This window comes from Phoca vitulina, unplaced genomic scaffold (assembly GCF_004348235.1).
Source record: "Phoca vitulina isolate PV1807 unplaced genomic scaffold, GSC_HSeal_1.0 scaffold22, whole genome shotgun sequence".
NCBI lineage: Eukaryota > Metazoa > Chordata > Mammalia > Carnivora > Phocidae > Phoca > Phoca vitulina.
In genome coordinates this window covers 39,829,734-39,841,941 of record NW_022589725.1, presented here as the reverse complement: position 1 = coordinate 39,841,941, position 12,208 = coordinate 39,829,734, and the positions used below count along the sequence as shown (strand labels likewise).

The window sequence follows — 12,208 nt, the reverse complement described above, 5'->3', positions numbered from 1 at the left end:
GTTGGACTCTGCCCAGTGAGCCAATTCTGAGAAAGAACACTGGCTTCACTGCTAAGTGGACGTGAGCCCAGTGCACTCGGAGGTAACACGCGGGTTCTCTCACATCCCTCCGGGCTCCAGGAGCTGAAAACTCAATGGGGCGCCTGGCTGCCTCAGTGGGTAGAGCATGCAACTCTTGATCTCAGGGGTTGTGAGTTCAAGCCCCATGTTGGGTGTAGAGATTACTTAAAAATAAAATCTTTAGAGAGAAAGGGAGAGAAGAAAGAAAGAAAGAAAGAAAGAAAGAAAGAAAGAAAGAAAGAAAGAAAGAAAGAAAGAAAGAAAGAAAAAGGGAAGAAAGGCAAGAGGTAATAATACAAGGAAAGAGATTGGAATAGGACAGAGCTGTGTATCTTGTCCAGACTGTCCTTAGTCAGGCAGCATGCCCTTGTTCAATTTAACTTCCTTTACCTTGTTTTCTTCATCTGTGAAATGTGGTTATTAAGTCATGTGCCATAGTAAAATGCAAGAATTTAATAAAATACTAAGGGTTGAAGTGACCCCACACAGGGCTCAGATACGGTAGCTGGATATAGTCACCTACTATGACTTTGGCCATGAGATTCAACTGGGGATACTAGTTATCATATTAGAGTTATTTGGGTTTTGTCTCTGCTCCCTTTGCCCACCATTAAGGGTATGTTCTGGTGAAATGTTCAGCAAGAGGGAGAAATACGTGGGACAAGAGACCTGGAGGATCCGATTCAGTGGCATTTCGGCAGTTCTGGAACAGCTCCTCTTTACTGAGAAAGCAGCTCTTCAGTGGATAAAGAGCTGTGGAGTTGTAACATGTAACCCACAAATCACAGATCGCTTTCCAGATGAGTCAGACTTTCTGCTGAAAGAGCATGCTTGTGACTGTGGCCTTTGGGAAGGCCCCTTCCCCAGTGAAAGGGTGAGTTCAAGGCCCTTCGCTCAAAATACAACTGGACTGCATTAACTACCAGTTGCTTTCAAACTGCTTTCTAAATCTGGCCCTGGAGCTTCTCTGGTTTCACATTGGGCCACAGAAGTGCCCCAGCACACACTTAATACTCACTGTGCTGTGGGTGACCACAGAGTGACCCGGGAGTGACGTGTGGGCGACCCCCCCGGAGCCAACACAGCAACAGCTTCGCCCATTGGAGGTCATAGCAGTGCCCTCAGCAGATACTCTGGTCAGTTGAAAATTATAATTTTATTTTGAAATGATCATTAAAAAAAAAAGTCCAAGTGGAAACAATTAAACTTTGGGAAAGTCAAACAAATGTTGCTAGCCAAGAAACCCTGACCAGAAACCAAGCTGTGATTGGCTCTAGATGTAAAATCTAGGAGAAAATTCAGGGGGACAGCAGATTCTCAAGTTCAGAGGCAATACCAAAGAGGTAGCAGAGTCCAGTGTTATAAATAACACATTCTGGGAAAATTACAAGAGGTGGTATTTAGAAAGTCACTGGTGAAGGAAAGGTTGAAGAATTAATTACCTCAGAATGGGCTGCCAAGAGGTGGCTTTGATGTCATCACAGATAAGCCTCCTCAGTGACGCTGCCGGGAGTGGGGGTTACACTAAGCAAGTAACAGCAAATAACTTGGATTTAAGTGAAATCTTTGGGAGATGAACTGTGAAATGAACACATCATGGCTCAGAGGGGCCATCTTGGGAGTGGATAGGTTCCCAGCTGAGGCCACTTTCTCCACTGTAATAACACGGAGAGGATGAAATATCTAAAGACAGAATGGGGTGAGGAAAGCGGATCTCAGAGTCAATCCGGCCCAGTGTGAGGAGAGAGCAGCCCTTGTTCCAAACATAGCTTTGCTTTAGGTCAAGATACATCAGCTACTCTCAACTTAAAGGCAAGAAGCCATGAGTTCTCAAAGTCAGCAATCACCTGAGGGCCTGTTTAAAATACAGATGGCCAGGTTCCATTCTCGGAGAGTCTGGGATGGAGTTTGGACATCCAAATATTCATGAGCCCCACTGAGGTGATTCTGAGGCACATGGTGGGAGTCTGGAGTCTGGAGTCCCAGTCTCTCCTCCCAGTTTCTGACAAATTGGCTTCCTGTGGAACTTGCCCAGAAGAAAAGAATGTGGAGCCTTGATGAGTCTAGCATCTTGCTGAACAGCTGGAGATTCACATTATGAATCAATAAATTGACTTCCAACCTCATGTATGGGTCTCCTTCACTTGGTGAGTCCACCCTAGATATCCTGGATTACTTTTTAGGAGCCTTTTGCCCCCTGTACTATCGTTTTTTGCATGAAGTCCTCACTATAAAGTATTGTGTGCCAGATGAATTAAATAGCTAATTGTAAAAGGGGAAAAAGAAAAAAACATAATGTTTGTGGGGCGCCTGCATGGTTCAGTCGGATAAGTGGCCGACTCTTGATTTCAGCTCGGGTCATGATCTCAGGGTTATGAGATGGAGCCCCGTGCCAGACTCTGCACTTAGCAGGGAATCTGCTTAAGATTCTCTCTCCCCCTCTGCCCCACCCCCCGTTGGCACTCACTCTCTCTCTCTAAAATAAATAAATAAAATCTTTTAAAAAAAAAAAAGAAGTATAAGGTTTGCATGTTCTTTGGTTAGATGCAATCTCTGCAAACAAAATATGAAACCCAGTGGCAATAGAAGAGTGCATTAGGTTTGAGCTCATAAAAATGTAAAACTTTTATAGGATAAATAATACCATAGTTTAAAAAATTTTAAGTTACAGAATGAGAGAAAGTATTTGATTTGCATGTAATACTCAAAGGTTTAAAATTTAGAAAATTTAATGAGTTTCTACGAGATCAATTAAAAAAATTAAAAAACAGCAAAGAAAAATGGATGGGATGTGATACTTGCATACAATAATTGGGACGTACTTATTTAAAAAATCCATTGTTTATATGAAATTTCAATTTAACTGAGTGTCCTGAGTTTTGTTTTGTGTTTTTTGCTTTTTTTTTTTAAGTCTGGCAACCCTAAGAGGATATGAACTTCCAGTTTACAGAATGAGAAAAACTAATGATCCAAGATCATTGAAGAGATATATACAAATTAAAACAAACATGCCTAACCTGTTTTTGCTCATTCGATTGGAAAACATTAAGAAGCAGTGTCCCTTGTGGGCTTCGATAAAGAAAATATTTACTATATTAATATTTAATGCACTACGGAAAATGTAAGACCATAAGGAGTTTTGGAAAATTCTAGCAACTCTGGTAGAAGGCCTAAAATTAAGGTCCAATGCTATGTGCTACCTTGACATCTGGTAAAGCTGGGAGGGTCCTGAATGACATAACTGCAAGCTCTCTTCCCCAATCTGATCGCTTGCTGGCCAAATAGCCCTCCTTACCAGTCGGACCAGGTGCAACACCTGTTCATACCTGAGTATTAGGTGTCAGTCTCCTGACAGCCTGTGGAATTATGCAAAACAAGCCAATCACGTCATCCTCTGGGAACCAGGAGGCACCTCTCCTCTTGTTACTACAAAACCTTAACCCCATACCCCTCACTGTTCTCTCTGTTCCCAAGTGCAGCACCCATGTGGCCCTGTGTCGTGTGCGGTGTCCTCATCCCCTGGGCTGTGAGTGTATGTATCTAATTGGTGTCATCCCTTTATTGTCAGCTGTCACTCCTTATCCCTGGGGCAGGAATCCTTCCCTCATCAACCCGATGAAGAGGAGGTGATTAAAACAGCAGCATCTTTCAAATTTTTGAAGGTATCCACTTTTGAAATTTCACTTCCGACAATATAGCCTATAAAAATACTCACAAAGACAAAAAGAGATGCATGCAGAAACAAGAATATTCATCGCAACATTGTATTTTTTAAAATTGAAAAATTGGTAGCAACCTGAATATCCATCCGTCAGGAAATGGTTAAATAAATTATTGTCAATGTAATCTGCAAAATACTACCTAACTACTGAAATGATATAGAATGAGTTCCAAGACTTGTTATATTTAAGCAATACATATACCTGCACCCAATTTATGCAAAATAATATACACCTACATATATGTGTGTGTCTGTATGCATATATACATATATACATATAATAAAGACAGGGAAGGAAAATGCCAAACTGATCAAAGAGGTTGCTTAGAGGGTGAGGAGAGGGACAAGGGGAGGCTTTTGTGTTTTTATGCTGTGTAATTTTGTACTGTTTGAGTCTTCTATGCTGAAAATGCATTCTAGTATCCCTTATGTGATGTGATAGAAATTTAAAGGTAAGAAAAGTAAATCAAACGATATAAAGTCTCATAGACTAACACATGGTGAAGGTTTGTGGTAATGTAACACAACTAAGCAATGGGAGTGGCTAGTCTGAATATTCCAGCCCCCAGGACATCTTCTGGGCCTTAACGCTATGTGTTGACTTAGCCCGTTAAATTTTTCTCAGCTTCTCTCCAGAAGGAGTCCTAACGCAAAAATGCCTCATTCACATATTCTGGAGAAGACAGGTAATCAAGACTGATATGCCAGCTAACACAATTTTGCAAATCCTTTTCAACTCCCTTCCTACCCCATCTTTTATTTAACTTCATCATCTCATGCAACATGTTAAAAACAAAACAAACAAACAAAAAGTATATAAAGAGAAGGAGGATGAGGTCCAGTGAACGAGAGAAAAGAAAAATGGTTAAGTACTGTTTATTCCAGTGTGAAAACCAGACGAGCCCTTGGCAACTGTTTCTTGCTTGCTAAGTGAAAACTTGAATTTAACTAAACAATGATTGGTATGTCCTCTCCTTTTTCTCTCTTTAAAGAAGCCATTTATTTGGCTAGTGATTGACAAGCAGCATTAGTGAGCAATCACGCACTTGATGCAGATCCTAAGGGAAGTCACCAGAACTTGAGTCACACTCCATTGACCAAAGCCTATCCCTGCCCTGCCAAGGCCAAGTCCCGCTCAGCCTTCTCCATTTGCCCCGAGGACGGACTCCTGTCTCCAGCTCCACCCTGACCCCTGCTCTCCCTGGGGACGTTCTTTGACATCTCACCACACTAATGCCGTCATTGAGAAGGGCCTCCCCGAAGATCATCATGTAGAGTGGCTCGTTCACCCGCGCCTCCTCGAACACAGCCAGCACGGCCACGGGGTCCACGGCCGAGATCAGGCTGCCAAACAGCAGGTTCTGAAGCAGGTTGACGTCACTGAGGCCAAAGGCTTTGATCTGGCAGATGAGGTAGAGGGAGAGGCCAATGCCAAAGGCATTGATAAGGGCCCCCAGGCCTGCCCACCACAGGATGGACCCAATGTTCTCAAAGAAGGGCCGGGTGGGCATGAAATAACCACCCTCCAGGACAATGGGTGGAAGGAGGTACAGGAAGTAGATGTTTGAATCCATGACGGGAGGAGATTTATGGTCGGTGCCAAAGATGATGGCACCCACCAGAGCCCCAACGATGATGAGGAGGCAGCTTTCTGGCATGAGGCCTGGCAGTCTGTGGTAAAGATGGAAGCCTAGGGAAGAGCGGAGAACCACATTTAGATGTTTGCAAATAAAATGGCTCTGGCCAAGAAGATACCAGGGGACTGGTGTAGAAGACGCCTTCTAAAACTAAGCAGAGGGGACCTTGGGTAGGCTGGTTTGCATCCCTGAGCCTTAGCGCCCCATCTTTAGTGGGGACTAGAAATGTCATGGGGTCTTTCAATCAGGTCAAGTACTTAACATGCCAGGCCCAGTGCAGGTCTCAGAGCAGTCCTCAGCCAGCTGTCCCCTCCCCCTCCTCCTTCCTGCTTCCCCCCTTACAGGGTCTGAGAGGGCAGTCGGGAAAGAGGAGCAAGGAGGGTGGAGCTCCTTTGCATTCCTGCAAAACCCACCTTTGAGGCCCATTCAGAGTCAATAACAGTCACCTAAACATCAGCTTCTTCCAAACTTCCCTTCCACCAAACCAATAAATGAAAATTTAGTCCTTTATTGTATTTTCCTTATTTAACCAATGACACGCCATCTGGTCAGCCATGTAAGAAGGAAATCAAGGGGCACCTGGGTGACTCAGTTGGTTGAGCGTCTGACTCTTGGTTTTGGCTCAGGTCATGATCTTATGGGTTGTGGGATGGTGCCCTGAGCATGGGGCTCCATGCTCAGTGGGGAGTCTACTTGAGGATTCTCTCCCTCTGCCCCTCCCTCCACTTGCAAACTCTCTCTCTTTCTAAAATAAATAAATAAATCTTTTAAAAAAAGGAAGGAAATCAAGTCGCATTCCCTGAATCCCCATCACTTTGCCCTCGTGCAATTCCCTTTCTCATCATCTATGTCTCAGTAGCTGTCCCTTAAGACCCTCTCCTCCTCCCTACTTGTACAGTTACCGCCTTTATGTAGGGGCTCCCCATTTCCCATCCTGACTTCTGCACTGGCTTCCTGACCTCGTATCTCACCCTCAACCCTGCAGCTCATTCCAACTTCCGCTGCCAGATGACTTTTCCAAACCACATGTATCTATACTCATCTCATTCCCCACCTAAGACATCTGAACGCACACAAAGCATCTCACAGATTTTAAACTGAGGGTTATTTGTGAAGCATCCTTGGGCCAAGACCAACTCACTGCCAAGTACTGTGTGTGACATGGTGAACCAAACATGTTTATTACAATTCCAGCTATTGATGAAATTTCAGAAATAAGACATTAACAAATAAGAAGACAAAAACAAGGCAACATATAAGAATGCAGTGAAGTGTATATTGACTATATCAACAAACAGGAGAAGAGATCAGAGCACAGCAGGCCACTCTGGGGTTCTCTCCAAGTCAATATCCCTCCCACCCAACACTACCCGTGTGCATCCTACGTTATAGCCAACCACACACCTTTACCTTGTGGTTCACCTTTCCTGTCTTCATTTATTCCTGCCTGGATTGTTCTTTTCTTCAACTTATTTAGGTCCTGCTCAATCTTCAAAATTAAATTTTTCCCAACCACTTCCCAAGGAAATCATATGTCTTCCTCTGAATTACTGTAATATTTTATCAGTATCTGTCTAACAACAATGTTCTTTTTCTATCGTTTTCTGTGCATGCCTTATCTCTCCTACTAACCTCCAAATTTTTCCAACTTGGACAGAATGGCATACAACTCTTTATCTCCCCAAAGTGCTTAGCAATGTGTCTTGCCCACGACAGCTGGTCTATTTGGTGGAAGAATCTGTAAGTGTGTACATGAATGATTGATCCAGTTAAATGTTCACCAGAGAAGCTTTTATATGGGAAGTAGAAATTGAACAGGTTGTTGGGGGATGACTAGGACTTACATAGTTGGACAGGAGAATGGAAGAGATTTTAGGTGGGGAGAACTCCAAGAGAAAAAGTAAAGAGACAGGAATGGCCCAGTCAGATATGTCTGACATTCACTGAGGAGATCCACCTGGCTGGAGCAAATTATGAATGAAGAAGAATATTGGAAGAAGAGTCAGTAGATGATTGAGCCAAACAAGAGAGGGTCTGAGGTCAAGGCTAAGGAGTGAAGATTTCTCCCACAGGCCACAGGGAGCCACTGAATGTCTCCTTAGGAATTTTAATTTTAATTCCATTTTAACCATTCTGACAGGTGGGAGGTGGTATTTCATTGTGGTTTTGATTTGTATTTCTCTGGTGATGAGTGATGTTGAGCATCTTTTCATGTGTCTGTTGGCCATCTGGATGTCTTCTTTGGAAAAATGTCTGTTCATGTCTTCTGCTCATTTCTTAACTGGATTATATATTTTGGGGGTTTTGGGAATGCAAATTGGTGCAGCCAAGCTGGAAAACAGTAATGATGGCTCCTCAAAAAGTTAAAAATAGAACTACCTTATGGCCCAGCAATTGTACTACTAGGTATTTACCCAAAGGATACAAAAATATAGATTCGAAGGGGCACATGCACCCCAATGTTTATAGCAGCATTATCAACAATAGCCAAACTATGGAAAGAGTGCAAGTGTCCGTCAACTTATGAATGGATAAAGAAGATGTGGTGTATATATACAATGGAATATTACTCAGCCATCAAAAAGAATGAAATCTTGCCATTTGCAACAATGTGGTTGGAGCTCGAGTGTATTATGCTAAATGAAATAAGTCAGAGAAAGATAAATACCACATGATTTCACTCATAGGTGGAATTTAAGAAACAAAACAGATGAACATGAGGGGAGAAAAAAGAGAGAGAAGCAAACCATAAAAGACTCAACTCTAGAGAACAAACTGAGGGTTGATGGGGGGAGGCAGGCGAGGGGGATGGGCTAAATGGGTGATGAGTATTAAGGAGGGCACTTGTTGTGATGAGCACTGGGTGTTATATGTAAGTGACAATTTAAATAAAACTTTAAATAAAAAAATTACAATAAAATAAAAGGAATTTTTTTTTAAAGATTTTATTTATTTTTCCACAGAGAGAGAGAGACAGCGAGAGAGGGAACACAAGCAGGGGGAGTGGGAGAGGGAGAAGCAGGCCTCCTGCTGAGCAGGGAGCCTGATGTGGGACTCGATCCCAGGACCCTGGGATCATGACCCGAGCCAAAGGCAGACGCTTAACGACTGAGCCACCCAGGCTCCCTAAAAGGAATTTTAAGTACAGCCATCCAAAGAGCATGTAGGTTTCCCTGATCACAGCTTGGAATTTCCTTTGTTATCAGCGGGCAGGTTATTATGATAGAATATAATTAGTATCAAGGGACATTGTCCAAAACCACAAGCCTACCCACTGGCTTCAAGACCATTTTAAGGCCTCCTTCAAGAGTTTGAGAGTACTGCTCTCTCCATTTCCTAACAACAACTTTCCCTTCCTCCTCCCTGCCCTCCTCCTCCTTCTTCCTCTTCTTCAGTTAGTGCTTATTTTAACTACACTGAATTTTTTTAACATGTAAAAGAGGTGGAAGAGCCTATAGTGTGATTTTCTCTGGCCCTGTGTCTCCCCAGTTTGGTCCTTCTTCCAGGAATCGAGTTTCCTGAAACGCATCCAACATGCACCTGTCTTAAGCCAAATTACACATAGGCAGTGGGAGCAGGAAGAGGCGCCCTGCACTGTAAAGTAGGGCATCGTAAGGAGAAATGCCGGGTGCATCACACTCTACAACTCTCCTTCCCTTTCCTGATGGACAGCAGAGTCAGTCACCTTGAGAGTCTACAACTCTAGTGCCTGAAATTTAAATGGCCACAAATAACAACGTCCTGCCTGAAAGTCAAAGAGGGCCCTACAATTCCATTCTGCCCAATGATTCAAGGAACACCCTTCCGTAATGTGCCAAGAAGCAGAACTAAAATAAAAGATAAACAACAAAATCTGAGGTGACTCTGTATTATCGTTGTTCTATAATATTCTTCTATAAGACACATAGTTGGCTGTTTTAAAAAGGATTGGAGGAGAGTCGTGATGTTCTTGTGTCCAAATGCCTACCAGGCAGTGCTAGATTCATCTGTTTTCCCCATTACACTAAGCCCCTTAAGGCCGGGAACCATGGTCATTCCCACATATGGTAGGGGCATTCAATAACTGTGTCTTGACAGAATGACTGAGTGAAAGAATGAATGCTAAATGTAATGATTATTAATTATGTTTTGATTCAAGTTTTACAATATAGAATCTAAAAAAAATCTATATAGATTCCTTATGTGTGAAAGTTTTATGTCATTTTTTTTTGCCCCACGCAAATGAACCACCACATATAAAACTACAAGCCCAGTACTTGACACATAAGAAATAATAATCATTAAGTATAGCCTTCTTTTCATGTGCAATATAGAAATAGTATGAGTTCTTAAAGACTAGCGAATATGAAATTGTATTTGAATAAGCATGATCCAACCGATAACCTACTGAAGTTAGTTTCTTTTTCTAAAATATGTTGAATTTCACCAAAATGAAAATCAAGAACATTTAAGTCAGTAGTCCTGTGAACAACAGTGTCCTTACCATCCTCTGAGCTTCTAGACATAGTGGGTCTGGGTACATACAATACTCTAAAAAAAAACAATCTGTGTATTATGCTAATATAAAACCAAGATAAAATATATCCTTCTGTATTGAGCCTTTTACTGACATAGAATGTAAACCTCTTTGCCACTAGAAAATCCTTATTTGCACCAAAAGGAGGTCTTAGAAATAATTTCACAGCTGGGTACACGGAGACTTAGAAAGACAAGGTGACTAGCTGGTCAGTGGCAGCTCTAGTTCCTTGACTCCCAGACCAACTTCCGCCATTACTGTAAAGAGGGAAGGAGTGGGTGGAGACAGTATTGTTCACAAAGGAAAACTCAAGATCCACATAAGATCACTTTGAATGATCTCAGTGCCCATGTGGTTGCATGAAAGGTGATAGAACCCTAGCTCTGAACTGAGAACATTAACCCGTTAGAAAGCCATTTTTCACCTGAGCACTTTTTAGAAATAACGTGAGACCCTTTGTGTAATTTAATGCTTTGACAAATCACACAGGAGTTCTTCAAATTAACAATTTCCATTCACTCTTCACACTTTACTAGCTCAAAATGAATAGCAATTGCGAAGGACCATCTAGTGAATGCACCAGTACCCCCGTCATCCCCGGGGAGGGAGTTAGATGAGTAGACAGAGCCCACAGTCCTGATCCCCGGGAGTTATCTGCCAGATCCCATGGATCAACCCTTACTTCACACCCAGGCTAGAGGAAAATTATAAAGAAGCATCAAAATGAATCATAGATTCTATCCCAATAGGACAACTTATCTACTCAAGTAACAAAGATCATAACAGAGGCAAAGGAGATGTCATGCTTAATAATTGAGATAACTGTATCAGTTTTTCACTTCAGAATAAGCTGGCTTTAGGGAGACAAGGGGGTGGAGTTAGGGATTAAATGATCACAGAGTGTAAACCATTATTTTGATTAGAATTTAATCCATGAACTCAAATTCCCTTTATTTCACAAAGGAAACCTGAGGTGCCCCAGTAGTGCCATTTGGCTCCGGCGTAAACCAGTATGTTACCGACGTATCCTCTCTTATGCCCCCACATCCCACCACTGAGTGATATAAGAGTGGCCTGTGATTGTCTTGTTCCTTGCTTTCTGTCATTCTGCAAGGAATACATGTCACTTTTAAAGAATAAACAAAGGGAGTCATTGATGAAGCCCACAGTTACATGGCCAAGAATGAAGGAAGAATATTCTACAGAATAATATTCTGTAATTTCCAATGGGCATCATTCCGAGGTCTAATGCCTTATGCTCTAGTTTTTAAGGCATAGAACTTGAGATTTTTACATGCCAATAATGTCACATAGGTGTCACCCTGAAATAAGAAGAAATCCCAGAACCCAGAAGTATGCTCAAATTTCAAAGCACAATCCTGAGGTGTTACGTGGCTTTATAAAAAGCAGTTATGACTTCCCCTTGACTCTAAGGAACAGATTTCTTTTTTAATGTAATAGCAGTAACAGTTAAAATCTGTGTAGTTCACCACCTACGAGGCACATGGAGAACGATTCCCACAACCAGGTGTTTGGGGGACTTACCTATTTTTGCAAGGGATGCTAGAAGTATCCAGAGGGTGACCTCATAAGGAATTTGCACGTAGTCATAATCCAGGGCAAAAACAGATATCTTCTCGTTTACCTCTGAACTGGCAGCAGCAAACCGAACATTAGCTTCATGCTGGGCAGTGGAATTTGTGGATTCGTTCAAATCTGAAGATGCTTCAGAACACTTGAGGGCCACTAGCAGTAGCACCCAGTTCCAAGGACTGAAAGGCACAAGCATCTGAAAACCCATGCTGTGGGCTTCTCCTACCCTGTGTGTGGTTGTGTGCCACACATCGGCCGTGAGGAGGGTTTCTAGAGAGCAGAGGCGTTTACCTGGGTCAAAGGTAACATACGTACAGTCTGTGGGTCATTCCAAGAAGAGTCCGAGCGTGTCATTGAATTCTGAGTGTCGATGTTTTCAAATCACCTTTAAAGGATTTGTGTCCAGATAAGTCAGCTTCTGGCTCAAAGGCGTCAGTCATTCAGTAGACCCGTTAAAGCCCAAGTCACCTATGTGACCTTCATCCGATCATGATTTGAAGAACAGTTTAGGAAGGGGAAAAACATGTCTTCATTCAAAGCTGTTTCCTCACTTCACTGCACACTGGTTTCATCTTGTGAGTGAAAATTAAAAAGGATACCACGGTGTGCATTCCAGATATCACTGGAGTCCTTCCGACTAGGAAGGGAATCCTTCCCTCTCCACCGGGTCTCAGTAAGGAG

General features: G+C 42.5%; 1 protein-coding gene across 1 annotated transcript in view; it reads right to left on the bottom strand.

Moving 5' to 3' along the window:
• The window catches only part of SLC9A4 (solute carrier family 9 member A4), a 65,884-nt gene extending 54,149 nt beyond the window's left edge, over positions 1-11,735 (bottom strand). Inside the window, exons 1-2 of the mRNA XM_032419200.1 lie at positions 11,480-11,735; positions 5,008-5,471 (exon numbers count right to left, since the gene is read on the bottom strand). Of these exons, the coding sequence (XP_032275091.1) occupies positions 5,008-5,471; positions 11,480-11,735 (720 nt within the window). The remainder of the gene's footprint in view (positions 1-5,007; positions 5,472-11,479) is intronic.
• Between the last annotated feature and the right edge of the window lie 473 nt (positions 11,736-12,208).